A 26010-nucleotide genomic window follows, 5' to 3' on the forward strand; every position below is an offset into this window, starting at 1 on the left:
GATCATCAGTGGCCTCCTCCCATGGAGACGGACCGGAAATTGGTCTTGGACAGCTTGGGCAGCATCAACACGCCGGCGACGGCGGAGGCGAAGGCGAACACGGAGGCGACTCCGAACGCCGGGATGTTGCCCTTCCCGAACAGCTCGTCCCAGGGCCCGGAGCCGACGGCGATGATCATCTGGGGCACGACGATGGAGATATTCAGCACCCCCGTGCACAGCCCTTGCCCGCCGCCCTTGCTCGCCGCCAGCTGCGCCGTCACGGCGAACGGGACGCTGCACAGGACCTGCGAGTGCAAGTGTGAGCTCTTTTTTCTAGAGTGACAAGAAGTTAATGGAGGCTCTGACTCTGCAACAAAAGATGCTTACCGCGAAGGGGAAGCCGAGGAAGACGAAGAGTGCGAGCGCGGCGCTTTTGAGGCCCTTATCGGTGGTGGCGGCGTCCTGCACGTTGCCGACGATGTCGCCGAGCGACCAGGAGCTGAGGACGGTGACCAGGGCCATGGCGATGCAGACGATGACGCTGCTCATCACCCACACAGCCTTGGCGGTGAACTTCCGGCACATGGGCTCGATCAGGAACGAGCTGATCCCGAGCACGACGGAGTTGAGGAGCAGTCCGAATGCCCCCTGGCGGACGCCCTCCTGGAAGGCGGCAACCTCGGTGGGGCTCCCGTCCGGCCGGCCGTGGTACATCTCGCGGCCCATCCAGTCGGTGTCGAAGAGGATGAACGGGAACCACGACAGCCAGGTGAGGCCGGTGACGATGAGCACCTGCGGCATGCCGGGGGGCAGGTTCTTCATGCCCTTGAACACGGCCAGCGGCCCCGACGGCTCCCCCTCGCTCTGCTTCGCCGCCGCCGGGTCCAGCGGCACCTCCTTGGCAAAGATCATCGTCACCACCGTCGACAAGGCCAGGAATATCTACCACAACACGCACGGACGGATTAGACATGCGCATGCACGGGACGACGGCGGCGGCGGCGGCGATCCCAACGTACCACTGCGACCAGGAAGGCGGCCTTGAGGTTGGCGCACGCCTCGCAGCACGCCCTCGTCTGCAGGAACGGGAACCACTTGTGCCAGTTGTTGGTGGAGCCAGAGGAGTACCCCAGGATGTTCCCGATCGCCATCCACGAGACGAAGATCGCGTTGGCGGCGCTGGGGCCATGGCTGCCTGTCAAATTCACATTCAGGCACAGGCTGATTTCAGAAACGATCGCAGTCGATCGATCAACAAGCATCGAACAAGCTCAATCAATCAGCTCATATTCACCTGCTAGATCGGCCATGAGCGCGCGCGCCGGGCCCTGCAGAGCACGAGTCAGACAGACACTGATGAAGCTACTGAAACGATGGAGCTTGAGCTGATTCAGCTCGCACGACTCACCTGCACGGTGTTGTTGGAGAAGTCGAGCAGCCAGAACCCCATGACAAAGAACGCCGCCGCGTGCAACCGCTTCCCCGTGTATACCCTGCATAACATGGGTTCCCAGTCGCGTCAGGGATTAAGATTTCGTCAAAATTTTACGAATTTTGGGAATTTCGGAGAGAAACGAAATATTTAGATCCTGTTTGACACAACTACAGATTTGAGATCCATATTGGATCTAAAGTTTGTATAATAAAATGAACTAGTTAAAATATTTATTTTTTATCTAAAATAAAAATCAAATGACTAAACCAAATATTTGCAATCCACCCACAGTTTTAAATACTGGATTTCTTGGAGCTAGTATCAAGAAATCCACCCAAATATCAGCTCTAATAAATCCAGGAACCGGATTCGTGCCAAACGGCCCTCTAACTCCAAAAATTTCTTTCAATGATATGTGAGACCCACATAGCAGATGATGAATTTTGGTCTTTTCACGGTAAAAAAAATTATAAAACAAAATTAAAATCCCTGGTTACGTCAATATCCTTCATCATTCAGACCAACCACTATACCTTCTTGACTTTCGTTTGGAACATGAGATAGAATTATACTACTCCCATTTGAGGGGGTAGCATTTTTCTCCCATATATGAAAATTATAGTAGAAATTTGGTGGATCAAAAAACAGTTTCTTAAGAATCTATGGCTACTGAATATAAATGTGTTTCGATCGAGGAACTTACTTGCAGTCTTCCGTCGTGTCACCGAGAGCGTACCCGATATCCGACGAGAACCCGATGATAATGACCTGTTGGGCGCAGGCGCTCAAGTAGAGTTAGTCAGCTCTTGATCAAGAAACACCAGGCCGGCGAATCAAGATACACAAGAACAAGAGGTTAGATATTTCTCACGGATATACAGATGATAATGCATCCTGAAAAGATGAACGGCCGCCGCCTCCCAAGCTTGGAGGTGCACTTGTCGCTGTAGAGGCCGACGCACGGTTGCACCTGCTCCAAGCGGTCGATCGACAAGTTAGAACTGAAAATTATTCTTGGTTCCTGCTCTGGAGATTGATATATAAAAGTCCCAGTACAGTAAAATCAATCAATCACTTGAAATACTAATGACCGACGACGCGATCGATGAACGTCTTTTCAAGTTTTATATAGTCGCGGTGTCGCGGGTACTTACAAGTAAGCCGGCAATAGGTCCACACAGCCACATGACTGAAGTAAGAGCATGAGGAATTCCCAGCGTCTGTAGCAATTAAAGGTTGATAATCAAATCAGATGGAAAAATACAGGCACATATGAGAAAAATGCTGATCATCGAAGCTAGTTCAGTTTCCTAGCTAGCTAGAATGTCAAAGCAAACAAGTTATTAGTTTGGGTGTAATATCATTGCACATCATAAAGGCTAGAGTTTCTTTTCAGAGAGCTTTGACCATCGTTTACATGCATATGATTCTTGTTTGGATTTGACCAAAATTGCCATGTTGTAGTCAGCAGAAGCGAAAACTATTTGTTTCAATGATATGCACTAGGAGTAACTTTTAATTCGGTGGCATGAAGCCACTGATTTATTTCAAGTATATATCATTTATATATAATGCATATGAAACTGCATATAGAGCATTTACAACCAGCAAAAACCTCTTGGTATTAATGCAGGTATATATCTATTCTCACGTTACCTATATCAAGAGAATTGGTTCATGGAAAAGAACAAGAGCCTTATCTAAACCGTAGTAATAAGTTACAATAGAATAAACTGCATGCTATAGTTAGAATATCATCCAGTGAAGTCATAGTCAATGGTTGCTATTTTGTGAGGTATATCCGTCTAGAAATTGTTCATGCTTTAATATAAAACCATTTTGTACATCAATTGTCTCAAACAAATGAATTTGAGAACGGGCTAATATCCCAGTGGTAGGAACGGTCGAAGATGAAAATTGATTGAAGATAAAAAAAAATGAAAAAATTTGATTTTAAAACTGATTGAAGGTAAGTAAAATATATATCGAACCAAGAAAAATATAGAACTAAAAATTCAGTGGCAAGGGCGCAGATCTGGACCAAATATGCAACCATTCCGAAACACAGAGAAAAGATGAAGATTTAGCCAAAATGCACACATTACACACACCTATCAGAACTTGTCTACATTTCGCCAAACAAAATTTGCAACCAACAGAAGGACATTAGGTGTTATCAGCAAAGTAGCAATCTGCCAAACACCACGAAGAAACACAACAGCCTTCGTTCAGAAACAAAACAATGAGCACGTACGTGTATACATATATATACCTGGACGTAGGGTGTGAGGAGGGAGAGCTGCAGCGCCCACCCGTACTGCACGCCGCCGGCGACCATGCACGCGAGGAACAGACCCACCAGGCTCATCTGCGGCTTGCCGCCGCTCCCCGCCGCGGAGTGCTCCGTGCCGTCGGCCATCGTCGGTTCTAGCTAGCTAGCTAGCCAGAGGGAGATCCAAGGAGATCACCTGTGGTCTGTGGAAACGGAGGAGGAGGAGGAAGACGAGGCGTGTGTCTGTGGATGGATGCATGTAATGGAGGGAAAGGAGGAGGACCCGGTGGCCAGGAGCTTAAAGGGCGGGGCAGCGCGGTGGGGTGGCTGACACGTGGGGTCAGCGAGAGCGGTCAGCGTTGAGCTGCTACAGGGCCACAGGGAAAGGGGTCCTTGTTTTAAGCATGCGTTTTTTTTGTTATCCTAGCCTTCTATCTATTTTAGGCAACTTCTAAATGGATGGATAAACAGTTGATTCTGGATACCTCCTCCTGTATTATTGCTAGAGCATGTCGATGGGGATGTTTGGATGAAGGGATAGCTCTATAAAGGTTTATAATACTTATTTGCTACTTTTAATATTTTTACAAACCCCTGTTCAAACTCTTAGGGAGCGAAGGGCACACATAAAATCCATGCAACTTTGTTTGGTAACCTTAAAGTGTTCTAAAAGGTGGTTGCACAAGAGCTAGGGCTTTACCAAACTCTGGCAAGGTGGTGGTCGGCTAGCCTAGGCAATCCATGTAGCCGAATTGTCGGGCGTTGGCATCGATTGAACCTAGCACCCGCTACCATGCCATTTTGTTTTGCCACCTAACCGCTTGGTAGCGGACGTAGGCGCAATGCAAGGAAGAGGTAGAATGACATGGTAGCGGGTGCAATTGCAACAATGAGCCGCTATCAGTAGGTAGGATTACCTAGTTTTATTTACATGTTGCCTCATGGGCCTCTTTGTTCCCCACTTTCTCTTGTCTTGCTCCTCCCCTAGCCAGGGGCGGATCCACCCTAGGGGCAAGCAGGGGCAGCCACTCCAGGTTTCTGGGCTGAATCTAGAGTACCCTTTCTAGGGCCTTGGCGTAGTCCGCCTCTTGTGGCCTTGAGTTGTATAGTCCAGATGTCCAACCTTTTGCTTCTCGAGCAGTCAGTGTTGCAGCATGCTCCCGAAGCGAGGCTCGATTTGCTTATTGACTCCCAAGTGGTCCGCGTGCAGCCTCAACATGCTCTTGAGACCGAGCAGGACAATAGTCAGCAGGTGGCACGGTGGCACGTCACGACATGCCAGCGCCCATCCGTGGTCCGCCTAACGCCCTGATAGCTTGATCCTCGAGTGGCCGAGCCCGTTCGGCATCCCGCGTCTGCGGTCCCATTCTCTCGTGAGGTGATGAGGGCGTGATTCTCTTGAGGCTGTGATCCCATCTGCCCGAGCCCAGAGCAAGTGACGCCGGTGCAGGGCCAGGCCACTAATTGCCCGACGGCGTTGGAGAGGAGCTCAGACATTGCACCGCTTGATGTCGCCTGATCTTCTACGCCCAATGTCCCGTCCTCTTCCATCGACGTCGGAATTGGTAGGTTCCCCCAAATCACAATTGGTGTAGTGCAATACTGATTGTATGATCTAGAGTTCTAGGCATCTAGTCATCTGTGATGAGCATTGAGGGATGAGTATTGTATTGATGTGTTATTATGTAACTGTGTATGCTTAATTAATTATGTTATCTTGTTTGTTGTAGACACTATTTGTGACTAACATCTGAATTCATATATTTTTATTCTTGTCAGGCACCCGCTAGATTCTCTAAAGTTTTGGGGGCATGTAATGAGTGCTTCGATCATTATGAGTCCATATTAGTAAAATTTACTACCTTTATGCCACATTCTATATTTTTGCTATTTTTTACATAGATCCTATGAAATTGAATGTGATCTGAACCATTACTTGTATTGAATGTCGAGTGTATCGTACCCTTTTAATTTCTAAGGGAAAAGTTTGCCCCTGCTACATAAAGTTCCTAAGTCCGCCACTGCCCCTAGCCTACTTCTTTGTTGTATGCTAAGCCCTAAAATGAGCATATGAAGCGGCTATATATGGTCATGAGTACCTATCTGGAGTGCAATCCATGTGGGTAGTCACCGCCCGCAGAAAGACGAGAATTGTCATATGCTTGACCTCAGAGTGTTGATGCCACTATCACAATGGGAAGAGTAACCATGAGAAGAAGGAAGAGGCGTCACTAGAGGAGAATGCAGGCGATAGTGTGGTGTGGGAGAAGAAATTAAGCTCCGGTGGACTCGGTAAGTTTTCTTCTGGTGGATCATGGATCATGGGTGTAATGCCATGATATTTGCCACCCGAAGGCCTTGTTCAGATGGGATTTGTAGCCTCCGTGCACTCGTGTGGATGAGTCCGTATATTTAGTAAAAATTCTTGGCCAAGCTACGATTTTGACCTATCCAAACAAGGCCAAAACATCTCTGAGCCGATGGATACTACTTTTCTCTCATGATTTTTTTTACCATGGCACTGTTTCTCTACCAGAGTACGGTGTAACGGTGTTGCTGCAATGAGGAGCCTTCTCAATTTTTCATCTTCTTTTTAAAAAATAAATAAAAATGGATGGAGCCTCTTGCCCAATTTGCCCTTAGAATAGAACAGCTCGACCTGCACGGGCCAAACCGCCCCAACGCAACATTTAGAGTACGTATGTTTGCAACATGTTCATGTGCTCCCTCAAAGAACAGATTCCTGTCAATAATTGGTGGGCATGGCTTCGCTAGGAACAGATGACAATTTGATATGAGGCTATGTGGTGGATGAGAGATATCAAACACCTTGTAGTTTATTATATTTGTCCGGTTCATTTTCAGCTTTGAGTTTGATGCTACAATGATGTAATAATGGACCAAGCTGTATGCACCGATAATAGTGTAGAGGCTGGAAACTCTTTTCTGTTATCTAAACAAATCTCATCTTTGTGTTGTGCACAAAGAACATGTTACTGCTTTTCATGCTGAGAAGCTTATTTGACCTTTTCACTTCTAGTTGATGAGTGGGTTTTGCATGCTTTTCATGAGAAGCTATGATTGATCTTCACCAAGACAAGCTGGGTGGCTTACAAAATGAACAACAAACTTCTAGCAGTTGACATAAGAATTCATGGCAACCTTGTGTAACAGTGCAAGTCATGATGTAATGCAAGCATATGCCACAAAGCTAATCAGGTGCTCATATGATTGTATAGTAGTATAAGATCATTGATGTAACTAGCTAGCTAGCTAGGTAATCATAGAGGTGGCAGAATCTCTAAATTTCTTTGTTTGAAAATGATATTATCTTTGTTTTTCCTATCCATCCTGGAAGCAATTGAAAAAGTTATCATCTGATCTTGTCTGTTTAGTTCACTAGATGCCAAGCCTTTGCTCATATCAATGAGCCAGATCATGACATATATCCATGTCACGTGTAACTTTCAGATGTGTACATTTTCCATTGGAAAAAAAAGACTATTTGCATATTTGCCAGTGGTATCAATAATAGTCACTTTAGACGCATACAGAGGGTTAACGGTGTCAGGTTAGGTATTTTAATCGTAGGATATATATGATATTTGTGAACTGAGTGTGCGTGTTTGCCACCTAAGGAAATATGTCAAACTCACAATCCTACTCACTCTGCATGAGTGTGCATGTTTACTCCTTGGTTGGTGGTTGGGGATTTCAACATCATCTATATGGTGGTAGACAAAAACAATAGTAATCCATAGCTGTGTCAGATGAGGCTTTTCAAACATGCTCTGGACCACTGCCACATTCGAGACATCCCACTCCAAAATCGGAGTCACCTGGTCTGATGGCCGTCGCAACCCCACTTTGGTCAGGCTTGACATATTTCTCTGCAATCCCAAGTGGGAGTCCGTTTTTAGCTCCCACAGCCTTTCAACCCCTTACCTCTTCCCACTCAGATCATTGCCCCTTATTCCTCCCCATCCAGAGCGGGCCTAAGCGACCCCGATCCTTCAAGTTTGAGAATTTCTGGACCTATATTCTAGGTTTCATGGACACAGTGTCTTTAGCTTAGGCACTTGCTTCGGGACATCGTGATCCACTCCGCATACTTAATCAGAAGCTCTGCAACATGGCTGCCCACCTTCAAAGGTGGAGTAGGTCTCTTCTCTTAGGAGCAAAGATTCAGATTATCATGGCGCTTGAGGTCATCATGTGCCTAGACTCTACCCTAGAGCGCAGGGAGCTCACCTTGAGCGAGAGCCTACTTAGAGCATGGCTCAAGAGAAGGGTTCTCTCCCTAGCTTCCATCGAGCATGTCAGGAGAAGGCAGGCTTCCAGAGTTGCCTACCTTAAGGAGGGCACATTAACACCAGGTATTTTCCACAACTTGGTGAATGCACGGAGAAGGCGAAATCAGATTCTATGTTTGCGCACAGCAAGTGGCTGGGCAACGACACATGCAGAAGGCGTCTGAGGTCCAACAACATTCTCAGAACGTCATGGGTAGGCCACCACCTAGTGCTACTGACTTAAACTGGGAGTTCCTGGGTCTTCAGCATCATGATCTAGCCTGCCTATTTGGTCCCCCATCGGAGAAAGAGATCCTTTCCGCCATCCAGCTCTCCCCGCAGGAGAAAGCTTCAGGCCCGGATGGCTTCACGGGCAAGTTCTTCGTGGTGTGTTTGGACCTTATCAAAGCAGATGTGGTCAGCACTGTCAGGGCTTTTTTCAATTTTTGCACTTCTAGCCTTCGGCTACTAAACTCGCAAATATAATCATCCTCCCCAAGAAGTCAGAGGCTGAAGGAATCACTGAATTCAGTCCAATCAGTCTCATCCACTCATTTGCGAAGCTTGTCTCCAAAATCATGGCAATAAGGATTATGCCTCTTCTGGACTCGTTGGTATCCAACTGCCAAAGTGCTTTCATCAGACAACGCTGCATCCATGATAACTCAATACAGTTTGGAGTGCTATAAGGGCTTTGTACAGGAGCAAGACCCTTGCGCTCCTCTTCAAGTCAGACATTACGAAAGCTTTCGACTCGATGCACTGGGATTACCTTCTTGACCTCCTCTCCAACTTGGGGTTCCCACAAAAATGAAGGGACTTACTCTCGCTTCTTCTTGTGTCCTCCTCATTGAGAGTTGTTCTCAACAGGGTTCCTGGCAAGCCGATTCGTCATGGGAAAGGCCTACGGTAAGGGGATCCCTCATCCCCCATGTTGTTCACCCTCGCTATCGACCCTCTGCAGTACCTGCTTGCTTTGGCTACTCAGAGTGGGCTCCTTAGCTCTTTGGGTGGAGGGTTCAACATTGATAGGATGAGGGTCTCCGTGTATGCGGATGACACAGTGATTTTTTGTAGCTCCCAAAGCCAACAAAGTCTCAACCCTTGCCAACATTATACACTCCTTTGGTGAGGCGACATGCCTTGTAACCAACTTCTCCAAGACATCGGTCACTCCGATCCGTTGTGTAACATCCTGAGTTTAGCATATAGATTATAGCAAAAATCACTCCCATTTAATTTTTTGTAATTAATTAAACCACATAAAATCAAGGAGATATGTATATGAATATATATACCTATATGTATATATATAGGTATATATATTCATATATATTAAATTTTCTAAGTATTCCAAAATGCACTAAATTAAAATATAAACTTCTCCATACATTAATCGATTCATGTGCGTTTGGTTTATGGTTTTATGATTCTTTGAGTGGAGATTTGAATTGAACGTCTCTCAATTTCAAATCTATTCTTAGTTTCCTTTCATCTCAAATCTAAGTTAAAATCAAATCTTTTTTATTCAAATCATGTTCCAAATCTTAGAGCTTTTCTACCTTTGCATAATTCAAATATACATGTTTGAATTTATACCAAGTCCAAAAGTCAAATACATATTCAAAAACTCCATTTGAAATTAAACCCAAATCTTTTTCCCTTTTCCCTTTTTCTTCCGAGCCTAATCCCTCTCTCTTTCTTCTTGCGTGGCCCAGCTAGCCTGTCCTTCTTCTCCTCTTCCTGCTCTCAGCCCACCAGCACGCCTCCTTGGCCCGTCGCCCACGCGTTGACCTAGCCGCTCGCCTGCGTCCATGTGCAAGCTGCGCTGTCCACATGTCGCCCATCCGACGGCCCGTCACCGTGCCTTCTTCCTTACTAGCGCATCGCCGCAGCGCTGTTCACCCCGCCACCGCGATGGACAGCACATTCAATGCGCCGATGACTTTCTTGCCCGTCCCTCCACGCTCTCGCTCTCTCTCCCCTCTCTCTGCCCTCACAGCACGTCGCCCGAGAGCCGGATGCCGCTTGACTCCCTCGACCTCGCGCGTGTGAGGTTGACGCAGTCCTGCCACTACCATAGAGAAGCCGCGAAGCACCTTCTCACCGTCGCTGCTTCTCTATGCCACGTCTCACTCCTTGCTGCCTTATTGTGCTCCCTCTCCTTCTATAAATAGAGTAGCCTGGCCTCTATTTCTCTGTTTCCCCACCATGCCACCACCACAGCATCGTCGCCATGCCACTGCTCCACCTCCGTAGCTCCGTCATTGCTGTTTCTCCCCCCACGAGCTGCCAAAGAGTACCAGAAAGTCGTTGTTGTCTCTGTGCTATCATCCATCCTCTAGGAGCCTAACTAGAGCCTACTCGAGCAGGAGGCCGAGTCGCTCCGTCGCCACCGCTTCGTCGCATCACCAACCGTCGTCTAGCTTCTCGCTGTTCGAGCTCGGTGAGCATCCCCGTCCCCACGCGCACCCTCCTAGCTAGCGTGTCACCATCCTAGAGCCCTTTCGTCGCCTAGCAGCGTGCGGCCGCGGGTTTCTCCCTGCCGCCATGCTAAGCTCTCCGCTGGTGACCTCTTAGCCACCTTTCTAAGCCGGCCTTCGCGCCATTATACTGCATAGCAGCTGTAGACGTAGGTTGTGGGAATCAATCGTGCGTGGGGAGTGAATATCCGCTGCCTAGCCTTGCTCTGCCGCTCTGGTCAAACTTCGGCTACCGATTGACACCGCTCCGGCCACGGGCCACCATCGCTAAGCCCCTAAATAGAATCCCCATCGTGTGTAGATACCCGACATGTATTTGTGGTCATCGAACTCCAGCTCAACCCCGCTCCGGCAAGCTCTCTGGCGTCACACCACCGCAATCGCTGGTCGCCGATCCCCTTCAACTCTCCACTCCGCCATGCGCTCGCGCATCTGCGCGCGCGCGTGACCGGACCTGGTCGCGCCACACGGCCGGGCCGAGAAGGCCGTGACTTGGCCTAATAGCAGTCGGCCTGCCAGGCCATCCCAGCCACCAGAAGGTCGTGCCCCAATGGACTGGCCCAGGTTCCATAGCCCGCAAACCAGTCGGCCTGACTCGAGTGGGCCGACCACTATGCAGCCCAACACAGTGCGCCCTAGGTCTAGCCCAATCCGAGCCCATTTTGGCCCAATTGAGTATTGTGCACGTGGGTCCCACCAGTTGCTGTTCAGTAGGCCCCACACATGGGTCCTACCTATGAATAGTATAATTTCATATTTTCTTGATTTAATTTTAGGTTAAATCTTTCAAGAGTCATAACTTCTCCGTTCTGACTTCGATTTCGGCGATTCTTTCACCGAAGTACATCTGAAATCAAGATCTACCTATCTATCACAGTGTGATATCCATTAGGGCTCATTTGTCTTTCTATTTGGTGTTAATTGATCCTTCTCTAGTATAGCTCGATATTGATCGTTGTCTCGTTGCAGAACCAGCTGAGTTTTGTGAGTGCTGCGCGGGAAGCATCAGGAGCGAGGAGGATCTTGATTTGGCCAAGGCTTAGAGGAAAAAATTGGAGAAGGAAAGTCCTATCTCCTTTATCATATTAAACCTATATTTTTAAATAATCTACATGATCAACTAAAACTGGACTTATTATCACATATGCTATGTATTGCATTTTCTTTCTAACTGCTTGTAGTAGCTAATCCTATCATACAATTATCATGCCTTAAATGTTATCATCTAAAATACATATCACCCTAGGATTTACCTGTCGTTATCTATATTAATATCGGACGACGCCATGATTTCTAGCATTCTTAGGATTGAATACGTCTCCTTAGAGACGCCGCCTTGAAATGCATCTCTTCGGAGATATCGCTTTACTATTTATCAAATTAACTCATATACCATGAATCCTTGATGGTTATGAATTCCGTGATGATTGTGAAATCCCTGATGTCATGTGGGATATGGAGGGTGATGTGTAAAAATAGGTAAAACTGTTTTAGCGGGGGCAGGTAGAGTAGTACTCTGGATGAGGATGCTCTTGGGGACTTGGTTTATCTTTGTGGTATTCATTGCCAGAAGATGCCTGCCCTGGCCATCATGCTTAGCCACCTCAGTGCAACCATGCATCCTGTATAGGCAGGACTTGACTTTTCTTTCACCAGACTTGGTTGGACATCATACTAGGAGGCTGGGGAGCAGCGAGGGGTCAAGTGACCATTTGTCCCTCTATATGAATGTTTTAAGAACCAGCCAATGACTTAAAAAGGGGGCTGGCATTCAGTACAAGGCCTCTAGTATTTGGGGTATCTCGTAGAAAAGCCCAGTGGGAAATATGATTGAAGTGTTTCGGTATGATTCGCTCCTCTGCTGGCAACGGGCGGAGGCTGAGCATATCATGTGGGTACAGTATACAACCTCTGCAGAGTGTAAAACTTTTTGAATAGCCATGTCCATGGTCATAGACATGCGAAAGCAGTAACCGTCATGATTAGACTCCGGGTGCGTGTGTGTTGATGAGTGAGTGTGTGGACTAGATGTCCATATAATGAGGTTGCTGGCTCAATCCGTCAGGATCTGTGTGATACTAGAGATACACTAGATGTGATGATAGGGACTACAGAGTGAGGTGTAGCCCCTCCTAGGACAAAAAAATCGTAGATATGACTTGTTACCTGGTTTTGAACAACTTCAAACTATTTTAAAGCTATCGGTAGAGAATACAACCGAATGACTGCATAAAAATGCTTTACACTTAAAACTAAACCATAAAGCCTTATCCTTAAAATACCCTTTATGCATCTATCAACCATTTGAAGTAGTATATGGCTTGCTGAGTACCTTCTGGACTCACTCTTGCTATCATTAAGATGAGGAAGCCACTGCCGACTACGTCGAGGATGGAGGCACAGATGAAGAGTAGAGTTAGAAGTCACGTTCGCACCCTAGTTGCATGTGTCTTGGGTAGTTATTTCCACTATGCTTTTTTTGGCCGTTAGGCCAAGTTTGTAATATATCGTATGGTTTGTAAACCTTTTTATACTTTGAACCTTAATACCTTATGTACAAAGTTTGACTGTGATGCCATAATTGTTATAGTATCAACTACTTGATTCAGGGACTAATACAGGAGGCATAGGAGCTCCTGTGTTTAGGGTCTTATATGAGTGGTATCAGAGCCATGCTTGACTTTGGAATGTGACCCCAGGACAGACGTGTTTGTGGTTGCTTAGTTCTAAAAACTATGTTGTCAAAACTTCTTCTGCACTTACCTTCTGTCTTTTCTCTTTGGAAACCTCTTTTATGCAGGTTCTAAGCCGCCTCCTTTCCCCCGGCAGATGGAAGACGAGGACTGGAACACAGTGCGTTGTCTGCAAGTGAAGGACTTTCTCAAGTTACTGTGGGAAGCTTGTTGCCACCTAGGGTATACCCAATGCCCAGAGTACACCGGGTGTGAGTACGACGAGGATGGCTCCCATAAGTGCCAAGTACTTCTATAGGTCTTCGACTGCCCTAGGAACCCAAGCAGGTAGCCGTGGCACGTCAACAGCACCGGAGTACGGTACCTTGACACATACCAGGTGATGGCTTGCAAGGCACTACAGTACTTGTGCGAGAGGTGAGTTAGGGAAGTGGCACGCACTCCCATGAGGCACTTTCCAACTGCTGCTGGCCAATGAGCCGCTAGGTGTGACACCTAACCGCCATGGAGGATGCAGGACAGGAGGAATAGGAGGACGACACCACCACAGCCGTTACAGCATAATACCTCCACGCCTTGGAGCACAAGCATGACGTGAGCTACTAGCTGTTCCAGGCTAGTCGCCAGAGGGCAGAGGAGTCAGTGACATGGGAGAGAGCTCTCCATGTGATGCTAGATCAGGTCAGAGTCCAAGCTGCATCTGCTAAGGACACCGCGGTGAGGAACCGCTGAGGATGGTAGAGAGCCATACATGTGCATCTCAGGGATCACAACAGGCAGAATGCCTTGGATGGCTCCCGAGTCAAACAGACAGCAAGGAAGAACACCTTTAGGTTACCTATCAGTCAGACCAGCCACCTCGTCATAGCAGGTGTTCCTATTCTCCTAGTGCATATTGCGGCAGCCATAGCAGATGGCAGTATCGGCCCCTTGTGAGTCCCAGCTGCCAGAGGAGGTCTGGTGCCTGCAGAGCTGATTGAGGATGGAGACATGGAGCTTCGAGGATGAGGACCCTAGCGAGCGTGAGCTCGTTAGTGACCGTAGCGCCGATAGGATCTCTAACCCTGCTTCTACCCCAACAGCAACAGGAACCCTCTCACCTGTTGAGTCAGTCGCCAGCAACGCCGCTGACAACGCTTGAGATGACACGTCGTGGCTAGTTAGTAATAGGAGTAGGTCCTTTAGTAGCTTTTGTTGTAGATAACCTTGTAGTCTGATGCTCGGTGAGCATGTTTTTGTCATGTACTAGATCGGAAACTTTTGTATCAGTGGCCTAGTGGAGAGGATCCTAGGTTTGTTTAATATATGTTGCTTGTACCATTGTGTGGTCTTGCTTCTTGTTTGTATCTTTGATTGCATGAATGACAAGATTGTCCTTGCCTCTATCTTGCTTGCCTTAATCTTAGTCTTATCCCAACTCTTACTTCCTCTCTTATCCTTAGAGAGCAGATGGAGTCATCTAGGCAGTCCTCTCATCTTTAGCAACAACGCCAGCGGGCCCTCGTCATCGTAGCCCACGAGAGTGGCTCTCAAACGGGAAGTGCAATAGGATTCCGAGTAAGGGCCGCTACGGGCCAAGATAGAGGTAGAGGTAGAGGCAGGGTCTCCGATTCTTAACCCAGCCATGAAGTCCACCAAAGCCACCGCAGCAGTCAAGGAACCCCACTACCCCCACCACCGGAGAATGACCTAGTGGCAGTAATGACCAATAAAACCCTCCTACTGGAGGCCATAGCACAAGTAGAAAACAACAACCGAGGTTATGGTGTTGGACCTCAGAACAAGTTATCAGAGTTCATGAGGATCAAACATCCAACCTTCGATAGCACCAAAGACCCTTTAGAAGCCGATGATTGGCTTAGGCCCATCACCAGAAAACTCAAGGTCATCAACTGTGAGGGTCAAGATAGGGTGAATCTAGCGACCCATCAGCTCACTGGATCAGCAGTAGAATGGTGGCAAAACTACTATGAAGCATCAGTGGATATCGATGCCATCACTTGGGATGAATTCTGTGAAGAGTTCCGAAAGTACCACGTATTGGATGGGACAATGGAAATGATGTCTGACGAATTCTGTAGCGTGAAGCAAGGATAAATGACGGTGAACTAATACATCCAGAAGTTCATCCGTCTTTCCTGCTATGCACCGAAAGACGTATCAACCGATAAAAAGAAGCAAGACCACTTCAAGAAAGGACTGCAGCGTAGCTTGTACCCTGACTTCAATACCATGATGAACAAGACCATCTTCTAGAAGAAGCTCGTGCACCAATAGAGACAAAAAGGAAGAGAAATTTCTCTGACCAAAGGCAGCAAGGCAGTAGGTCCCAAGGGAGAGGACTCAACCATCGACAGAGATCCCAATATCAGCAGCAACAGACTATGCAATATCAAATTTCAGGATCCACATCCCTCATAGCAACATCAGCTCCCCGCAATTCTAACACAGGACAGTCTTAGCAGAGCAGCACCCAAACTCCAGCAAATACTCAGAGGGCATGCTTCATCTTCCATCGGACAAGCCATTACATGAGGAACTGCCCCAATGCCATCCAGAACAATGCTCCAGCTTGTTCAGCCCCTAAAGCCCAGCAGCAGGAGCAAGACGAGGAGGGAATTAGTCAGCCGGGCAATCACAAAACTATGGACGAGGCTGCGTGAACCACGTTGACGTGCAGGAAGCTTAGGAAGCACCGAAAGACCTAGGTTGGCTCGCATGTCCCTTGTGACAATACAAATCAGTTGCTTTTTGCAGCGGCCTCTACCATCCTTGTTGACAGCGGTGAAACGATATCCTTTTAGCACTCGGCCTAGGCTAAAGGTATCAGGCCAAAAGACCAAGCTCCACTACTCTTCGCCTCCTCGAGTGCGAAGCACAACTCTCTCAAGGACGTAATTCTCCACATATTTTGGGTTGTGGACATGGCCAACCTTCAACATCTTACCCGTGACCACATTGACTAGTTCATATGGCTCAGGGGGGGGGGGGGAGGGGGGCACCAGCGCCATCGCTCTTCAGCCTGGTGTCCAGGACTCCCTCACCTGGAAGTACTCTAGTCAGGGTTCTTACTTGGCTAGATCTGCTTACTCCATCATGTTCTCTGGGTCCATCACAAAAAACATCAACCAGCTGATCTGGAAGGTGTGGGTGCTGCCAAAATGCAAATTCTTTGCATGGCTGGCACTTTAGAATAGGCTTTGGACTGTGGATAGGCTAACGCAGAGGAATTGACCTTGCAACCCTATTTGTCCACTTTGTGAGCAACTCAATGAGTCTGGCTTGCATCTTGTTGCAGAATGCTCCTTCTCTAGGCGAGTTTGGTAGATCTTGGGAGCAAAGATTAAGCAGATAGCCATTCACCCTGACATGTGGCCAGCCTGCTACTCGGTGCATGAAAGCCCTCATATCGCTTGTCATGCTTGCCGCATGGGAAACCTGAAAGGAGAGGAGCAGGCGCATTTTGGAGAGAAAGAATCAGTCGGTAGCGTAGATTGTGGGCATATCTTTGAGGAGGCGAACACTTGGACCATCGCATGGGCACACCATTTAGGGTGCCTTTTGTTGCGAGAATAGCTCTTATCTGTTTTTTTCCTTTCTCCCTCCCGCTGCTTTTGTGTCGTCTTTTGCTTTTCGTTTTGTCCTAGACCTTTTTGTTTTTTCTGCCTGTCAAGCTTTTCTCTCTTATTAACACGATTCTAGCAGCTCTCCTGCCGGTTCTATTTCAAAAGAAATGCTCGCGTATAGTACACTAATTCTAGATTATTCCAATGTTTACCGATGCAAGTGACCATAACTAGTTCATAATATTCACTTGTACTCATTTCGGTAACAAACTGAGTGTTATTTTGGGTTGCATGCAGCTGTGTACTCAATATGTTTGAACTTTGACCAATAATATATTTTGATTGGGCGTTTGAAAATGGTATAGATAGATTTGTTTTGAAAACAGCTTCATAATATTATAACCTTGTTATATTTTGTATTTAGTAATTAATGGTCAAAGTAAAGTATTGATGACGGTGTCGATGCCTAAAACAACACTTTTGTGATGGTAGGGAGCACTGCCAACCTTAATGCATGTTAGTGCCGATTGTAATTTAGTGGTGAAGGGTGGAAAAGAAGAAGAAAAAAAGACATCAAATTCCCTCGTGTTGCAAGATAAAACAAGGCAAAATCTAAGAATCATTTGTGGCGAAAAGACAGTCAGTCAAGTTAGTACAGCACAGAGGAACATGTATCAGTTGTTTTGTTCCTCTTCTGACACAGCAGATGGCACACAGCAGTAGCAAAATTTTACAGCGAAAAACTGATTGAGGTAGTAAACTGAAACTATAAGGAGGTAGTAAATTTTATAAATTTAACTGATCCCATCTCAAATAAATATTTAACTGACTCTAGGACAAAGATTTAACGTAGCCGATGATCTTCACCAAAACATGCTCTGCCTCAACATCTCTCTCTCTCCCTCTCTAAGCTACAATCTTTTGATGACCGCCAGCTGGCCGGTCCGGCCAGGCGGCTACATGAGGAGGCTGTGGATGACGGCGGCCTGCGCGGTGCTGACATCGGCGGTGGCGAGCAGCTCGGAGAGGCGGTCGCTGAGGTCGTCAACCTCTTGGTGCAGGCTCCGGATGTAGCTGCACGTCTCCTGCAGCACCCTCGCCGACGGCACCTGCTCACGCACACATATATATCATCGCGCCACCGTTCTACGTACAATATTGCTCTGAATTTGCCGGCGGGTAGACTCAACGTGCGCACGTACGTACCCTGTCGTTGCTCCGGAGGCGAGCCTCGGGGAGGAGCGTCTGCAGCTTGGAGACGAGGTCGCTGATCTGCTCGTCGCTGATCCGCGACGCGCCACCGGACGACGCCCTCGACCGTGACCGCCGGCTAGACATATCTCCTCTCCGGCAATGTCGGTGACTTGGGAGGAGACAGGTAGCAGCTAAGACTGACTGACTGACTGAGTGGCAAGTAGGCAACAAGAGTAGTGTAGAAGCAGCGATCAGAGAGAGGGAGGTCGGAGCCGGACTAGCTAGTGCTCCAGTGCATGGGAGAGGCGAATGGGCAGGTGCCGGGGAGTTAAATAGTGCGGTGGTGGCTGCGGGGAGACCGGCCGGCCGGCCTCGAGGGTAAATAAGGTAGTGGCCGCACTGGCACAGTGCTGTTCTGCTTGCTGCATGCTGACACCAAGGGACAGAGACTGACCAACTGCCTGTGCCTGGCCGAGATGTCAATGCCCGTTTTGCACGAGCCTTTTGTGATGTTTATTTCTAATATCAGCATGCACCCGTAAATGGGTTTCGCTACTTCACTACCGGATTTTGATACTTTGCCGTGTGTCTAGGGTACACGGCAAAGTGTTTGCCGAGTGTAACACTCAGTATAACACTGTCGGCATACACAGTACCGGCAAATAGCTGTTTGCCGAGTGTTTTATATTGAGCACTCGGCAATCATATTTGTCGAGAGCCAAATACGACACTCGGCAAAAAAAAAAAGCGACCTAACGGCGTCGGGACCTTAACGGCCTCTTTGCCGAGTGTCCGTAGAATACACTCGGCAAATCACGTCACGTTTGCCGAGTGTATTGGAGGGTACTCGGCAAAGTGAGTACAGAATAGCGCCGAGATAGCACTCTTTGCCGAGTGTATACACTCGGCAAACTGGCATCCAAAATGCCAGATTAAACAGCCTTAGGACACGTGTCACGTTTGCCGAGTGTAACACTCGGCATATCCTTGTTTGCCGAGTGTAACACTCGGCAAACTGTTCTATACCAGACGACCAATTGATCCATACCAGATTTAAAACTGTCGCTGCAATTCAAAACAATTTATATATATCTCACAGATTACCACATTCACATAAACATCACATAAACCGTCGCATAAACATCGTGACACAAACATCACAAATTGTCGTGACAAGATAGCAAAATATAGTCCAAACAAAAAGAAAATGTTGCAGGCCGTAACGAACTCCACACTTGATTACCACCTTAACCTGCATCAATCAAGGAGCAGAAACACTAAGTAAGAAGTATGCATTTGAAAGTAAACAGAAATGCTAAGTATGGATATGGGGTTACAAAAGTAAGTTTTCAAAGTGAGGAGAACAAACCAAAGTGAGGTGGAGTACCAATGTGCGAACCTCTAGCTCCAGGCGTATTCGATCCCTCTGATGGATACTGCACAAAGGAGGAGATAGTTAGCACAACACTCTATGGTTGTAGGAATGGCAATAATGGTGATTACAAGGTTATAAACTAACTCACAGGAGTGTGTGGAGCCTGTGAAGCAAGTGGACGAGAAGGGGTTAGCATCGGTGGCGGAGTTTGGCCCATTGCAGCATAAAGGGGCGTCATCATCGCATACCACTGGGATCGTTCTGCCGCCATCCTCTCCTCGAACGATCTCTCTAATTCGTGCCGGAGCCTCCTTTCTTCATCCAGCTGGGCCTACAGTATGTCATCACAATCTCATCATCGTTCCAATGCAAAGCATGTAAAGATCGTGGAGGATGAATGAAATAGAACTAACCTGGATTTCGTTCATCGCAATCCGTGTAGGCTCTAGGCGAGGACGTATACCCGGACCTGAGCTCGTGCTCTGAGCTCTAAGCTGAGAGAGAGAGGGAGTGGTGGCCGTATCGAGTGTGCCGTCGCCAATCCAGAACCGGCCATGTTTCTTGCCTCCTCCCACCCTCATAACCACTTCCCCATCAAGATCATGCTCGCTCGGATCAAAGTCTGGGCCGTGGACCTCCTTTGCCATTGATGTGTATCCATCCAAGCGAGCCTTGACGTTCTCATTGCTGTACGCTGAGGCCGGGTCATTCGGGTCATATGCAACCCCGTGCATCGCCTTTGACTTATGGGCCAAAGCATAAGCCTTGAACTGGGAGAGAGGCTGACCATCATTTTTTGCCGACTGCAACAGAAAAGCAATAACATTCATAAAGGGGACGCTTGCACAGAAATTAAGGAGAACTGAGCTTGGGAACAACAGATGCTATTGCATACCCATCTAGCCGCAAAACTAGTCAGGCTGAGGTTGCCTTGATGGTGTGGCGCGCCAGGCATCAACAAACGCCTTTCCCGGCAAGCATTGTGACTCTCCTCCCACTCGGGAGCGCACCACTTCTCCACGATCACCGTCCAGCACGGAAGGTCTCCTGCGCACCACCCCGGAGGCACCTAAATAATCTCGTTTTCCCGCCTCTGGGAGGGGCCATGTCTAGCTTTGGTCTATTGCATAATCTCGTTTGATCGACTCTAGCCTTAACATTATCCTTCGTCTTCTCAGGAATGTCCATGATTGTTCCAAAAATGGCCTCAGCGACATTCTTTTCAGTGTGCATTACATCAATGTTATGTGGAAGAAGGAGATCATCGAAGTAGAGGAGATTCCACAAGCATGGCTTGTGAGTCCAGGCGTGTTGCTCACCATATCCCAGAAATCCATCTCCTTGGGCATTGGCCTCGAGAGCGTCAAACTGAGCACGAACCGCGACACCGGTCATCTTAGGTGGTGCCGAGCCTTCGACAACTACATCTTTCGTAAAGTTCTGCACGTCTTGTCTGAATGGATGGTCAAGAGGAAGGAATTATCGATGCTTGTCGAAGGAAGAATATTTGCCACCCTTTGTCAACCAAATGAACATCAGAGCCGCCCTGCATACTGGGCATGGGAACTTCCCATGCACACACCAGCCACAGAATATCCCATACGCCGGTAGGTCATGCAGGGAGTACTGGTACCAAACATGCATTTTGAAGTTTGTCTTTGTAGCTCGGTCGTATGTACAGACCCCATCCTCCCAAGCACGGACCAAATCATCCATCAGCGGCTCCATGTACACACTCATATTCTTCCCCGGGTATTCAGGCCCCGGAATTATCAGCGACAGGAATATGTTCTGTCGTTGAAAGATGACGCTGGGGGGGGGGGAGATTGAGGGGAATAACAAACATGGGCCAACAGCTGTATGAGGCACAAGTCATACCATATGGATTGAACCCATCAGTTGCGAGCGCAATTCGTACATTACGAGCCTCTAGAGCTTTTTCACGATGAATCAGATCGAACCTCTTCCATGCTTCACCATCCGATGGATGTACCAGCTTGTCAGGATTGTATCGACGCCCATCTTTGTGCCATGTCATCTGTTTAGCAGATTCCACAGTCATATACAGACGTTGGATTCTCGGTACGAATGGAAGATACCGAAGGATCTTCACGGGGATTGCGAGCTGCCTCTTCTGACCATCACCAGAGTCTACCTCAAGATACCTAGAGGAATTGCACTTCACACAGTACTTTGCGTCCGCATGTTCTTTCCTAAATAAGATGCATCCCTTTGAACAAGCATGTATCTGCTCATATAGCATCTTAAGTGCATGGAGGACTTTCTTCGACTCGTACATGCTCTTTGGCAGAATGTGACCTTCCGAGAGAAGGCTACCAACAACTGTCAGCATTGCGTCGAAGGTTTCTCGGCTGCAGCTAAACTGGGACTTGATAGCCATTAGGCGTCCGATGTCATCCAATTGAGAAACCTTGGAATGCCCGTGAAGGGGTTGCTGCGCCGTAGACAACATATCATAAAAGTCCTTTGCGGTTGACTCCGGCACTTCCTCCATACGTGCTTCATTAAAATGTGCGTCATGAAAGTCATCTAGCATGTCTCCGACCCCGACATCATAGTCGTTGGTGCGTTGACGCACCACCTCCTCTCTGGCACGTTCGGACTCACCATGGTAGGTCCACCGGGTATAGTGTAGCATAAACCCATTCTTACAAAGGTGTTGACCCATGACCTCCTTTGTTTGTTGACGCGCGTTTGCATAAATACTGCAGGGGCACCAAGTTCCACGAGGTCCCTTAGGCCTAGCAAATGCTAATTCCAAGAATGCATCGGTCTTCTGGGTCCATTCATCGGTCAAAAAACCCTGACTAGAGCGGCCAGTGTACATCCACTCACGATCATCTATCCTCTAACATATTGGGAAACATACACATATAATATTTTTTATTCAGCAAGTAATATAAAAATCAATTTCATCTACCTATATAATTAATTATTTCCATCAAATATTTATGTTTTACCATAAGAGGGAATCGGCATGCATCAAACTATCTAATAGGTAAAGATAGATCCTAATCCCACCCGACGATGTGTACATTGGGCCGTTTCCATGCTCTACTCCGATCCGAGACAGAATTTCGGCAGCACCTCCCCGCTGTTCTCCAAATACACGTCTCGGCAACAAGCCAAGACAATGTGTATCCGGAGAACAACGGGTAGACGCTGTCGAAACTCTGTCTTGGATCGGAGTAGAGCATTGAAACGAACCCAATCTACACATCCTCGGGCTGTCCAAAAAATGTGGACAATTCGAAATAGTTACGGTTATAGATATGCAAAGACTTGCATATTTATAACCATAACTCTTTCAAACGGGAGACGCATAGGTTACGCGACATGCACATCCTAAACCCTAAATTAGCCAAAATTCAAAATTTCGGTGGCACCTCAATTGTAATAAATAGCAAAACTGACATAACAACACAACAACACAGGCATGACAAATATGGAGGATACAACCATCTAAAGACTAATTCATAACCCATTCCCCGGATAGTATTGCCACGAGGACCCCATATGATCTACTTCATGTGCTATCAGCAACACATGCCCACAAAGGGACGAAAGCTTATGAGCAGGTCACGGTTTTCCGATTCTTTGTTACAGAAATCTCTTTAATTGGTCATCATAGAATTCATGTAGATAGCAAGAAGAAAATTGACATTTATGTGATTTCATTTAAGTAGATGGTCAGACTGCTACTTTTCTGTTTATGGAACTGCGAACATGTAATCTGGGAAAAGTACACTCTGCTTATTTCTGTCTCTGCAGAACACCTGCTTATTGCCAAAGACTAATGTCGACGGAGTACCTTGCTATCTAGATGCTTGCTGTTTTTTTTTTCATTTAGATAGGAAGAGGTAAAACTGGATGGAGTATTTAATCTATTTCTAACAAATTGCAAGCTCGAAATTCTCCCAAAAGGAAGAATTGTTTGTGTGCTTGGATTTCAACTATTGTGGGCCCCCTGACCACCAGAGAACTTTCAGATTAAAACTACATGCTGCTTTCCCCAGGCTGAAGGAAGTGTCATAGCTATCATCAGCATCCTCACAGGGTTTTCAAGCCATAATAATTTCTTATGCAAATTTTATCAGGCTAATTTTATCAACCCAATATATACAGATATTCCAAGCTACCATTATCCCAACAGATCAGAATGACAATCATAACAACAATGACACAGTAATGAGCGAACCAAAAGATTATAATTCACAGCACGAAATCAATTAGAACTCCACGTTGTACATTTGAACCATATAATTTTTTATCCTAAATGGCAATTGAACAAACAATTGGTGTGCATGGAGAGGCCACATACCTTGCTGATTTGCAGGAGGTCACAGTCGACAGAAGATCGCAGCCCTAGGGGGGCGGCGTGGGCGGGGCGGCAGCGGAGGAGGGGGAGCTGGCCGGCGCGGGGCGAGGCGGCGTCGGAGCGAGCCGGCGCGAGGTTGAGCGGGCCGGCGCGAAGCGGCGTCGGAGGGGGGCGGCGCGAGGCGGCGTCGGGCGGTGGCGCGAGGCGGGGCGGCAACGGAGGAGGGGGACCTGGCCGGCGCGGGTCGGTGCGGGGCGGCGCTGGCCGGCGCGAGGCGGTGCGGCCGGCACGGAGCGGTGTCGGAGGGGGCGGCGCGGGCAGGGCGGCGCGAGGCGGCGTCGGGCGGCGGCGCGAGGTGGGGCGGCAGCAGCGGCGGATTGGGGCGCCGGAGGCGGCGGCGGCGGCCGGGGAGAAGGAAAGATATTCTGAGATCTGTCCCCGCGCGCGACCAGGGTGGGAAACCCTATATTCGTGAAATTGCCGAGTGTCTGTTTTTGCCGAGTGTCAAATCTAGAACACTCGGCAAAGCGCTTGTTTGCCGAGTGTAAACGCAAGAACACTCGGCAGACACCTGATTTTTTTTTTTTTGCTACAAATGCACTTAATGAATTAAAAATAGCAAACGGACCCCAAAAAATACCAGATTTTAACATCGAATATGCTATGGTTTATGTTGAGTGTAGAAAAAGTTTCAAGGTCAAACGACGATTGAACCGTCACTTCGGCTTCAAACTTGATCCGTTCCCTCTCGAAACCACGATTCTTCCTCAGAGATGCTTCAGTTTCTAAGCATCGTACATGATAACTTTTGCGAAACCTTCTCAAATTTTTATCACAGCCTCTACGTATCATATCATGACACTATGGCAAGTCTCATATTTTTCAGACTTCGTTTGTTTTTTTTTTAGAATTAGAAAACCAATAAGCTACATGTTGGTGGTCGAGTGTTGCCGCCCAGATGTTTCAAATTTCTTTTCATTTCTTGGGTAAGGCCTAAAAATAGACTCAACAACATGAATATGATTTTTCTACCCATTTTTGTTCATTATTTCATGTACTTACAGATCAAATTTGACTTATATCCATTAAAAGCTAGGAAATGCACTTAATGAATTAAAAATAGCAATCGGATCCAGAAAAATGCCAAAGTTTAACATGGAATATTCTATGTTGTATGTTGAGTGTAGAAAAAGTTTCAAGGTCAAATGATGATTCAACCGTTACTTTGGCTTCAAACCTGATCCGTTCCCTCTCGAAATCACGATTCTTTTTTGGAGATGCTTCGGTTTCTAAGCATCGTACGTGACAGCTTTTGCGAAACCTTCTCAAATTTTTACCACAGCCTCTACGTATCATATCATGACACTATGGCAAGTCTCATGTTTTTTTTGTTGCTTTTTTGTTCCACCACTTCTCACTATGCTACCAGCTACTTTCTCTGATGCACTTAACGATGAACCAAGTAAAACCCATAGATCAGAAAGGCATCTTGGTGTGTCAAGCTGATCTGATTTTGCTTCTTCCACTTGGCAAGCATTGAAAATTCTTTCTTTGTCTGGATGACAGCTAGAATGATAGTATATAGCAGAGAATTTCCTTTTTTAAGGCAAGCAAGAAGAATTGTCATTCTCCTTTGTTTGTGAGCTCAGCTCATCACACGGTAGCATCTTTGACACATGTTTAGAGCACAACTGATTCCAAGGGCCGCTCCCAGGAGTCCACATCTGCTGCATCTCAATCTTGAAGCACGACTGAATTCTAACTCCAAGTTCATAACAATATCATCCTTAAATCATACTACAGTAGTACCGGAATCGATGTGTGACGGCCCTTGGTCGGTTGTTATTACGAGAAAGAAAAGAGAACAAAAGGAAACCAAAAAGAAAATAAAGAAAGAAAAATAGTTTGCCGAGTGCCTAATATCGGGCACTCGGCAAACATACATGACGACACTCGGCAAAGGGGTGACTCGCCGTCAGCCGCCGAATGGAGGGACACGTGGCGCGTTGTTTGCCGAGTGCCCGAATTTGCCGAGTGTTTTTTTTCTCTTTTTGCCGAGTGCTATTGTTTGCCGAGTGTTTTTTTGATGAATTTACCGAGTGCCTAATTGTTTGCCGAGTGCTTTCGTTGGGAACTCGGCGTAGGTAGCTGTTTGCCGAGTGCCCGATATAATGCACTCGGCATACACGTAGGCACTCGGCATAGGCCTCATTTCCGGTAGTGCTTCTTATACTTCCAATAACGTTTTATTCATAGAAAAGCGTTTTCTCGCAAAAGGTTATATTTTCATAAAACTGTTCATATGGTGGTTTCAGAAACTTCAACTGTTTTTTTTTAAGCAAAACGTGTATATCCAATGTGCAAATTGATCGAGTATTT

General features: G+C 47.1%; 2 protein-coding genes across 3 annotated transcripts; both read right to left on the reverse strand.

The window, feature by feature from the left end:
• Positions 1-3785, reverse strand: LOC133907497 (sucrose transport protein SUT3-like). Its single transcript, XM_062349550.1, has 9 exons — positions 3672-3785; positions 2572-2637; positions 2289-2387; positions 2121-2185; positions 1391-1475; positions 1277-1310; positions 1002-1177; positions 370-924; positions 1-287 (listed from the first exon to the last, which is right to left on the reverse strand). Exons 1-9 carry the CDS (start codon positions 3783-3785, stop codon positions 6-8), a joined length of 1476 nt encoding a protein of 491 aa, XP_062205534.1. The 3' UTR covers positions 1-5.
• Positions 3786-17679: 13894 nt separating this feature from the next.
• Positions 17680-18196, reverse strand: LOC133907894 (transcription factor ILI6-like). Of its 2 annotated transcripts, none has more exons than XM_062349998.1 (2): positions 17930-18196; positions 17680-17832 (listed from the first exon to the last, which is right to left on the reverse strand). In XM_062349998.1, exons 1-2 carry the CDS (start codon positions 18059-18061, stop codon positions 17680-17682), a joined length of 285 nt encoding a protein of 94 aa, XP_062205982.1. In that variant the 5' UTR covers positions 18062-18196. The 2 variants fall into 2 exon arrangements, with proteins under 2 accessions (XP_062205982.1, XP_062205981.1); XM_062349997.1 differs by having other exon boundaries at positions 17680-17835.
• Between the last annotated feature and the right edge of the window lie 7814 nt (positions 18197-26010).

This window comes from Phragmites australis, chromosome 24, assembly GCF_958298935.1.
Source record: "Phragmites australis chromosome 24, lpPhrAust1.1, whole genome shotgun sequence".
Taxonomy (NCBI): domain Eukaryota; kingdom Viridiplantae; phylum Streptophyta; class Magnoliopsida; order Poales; family Poaceae; genus Phragmites; species Phragmites australis.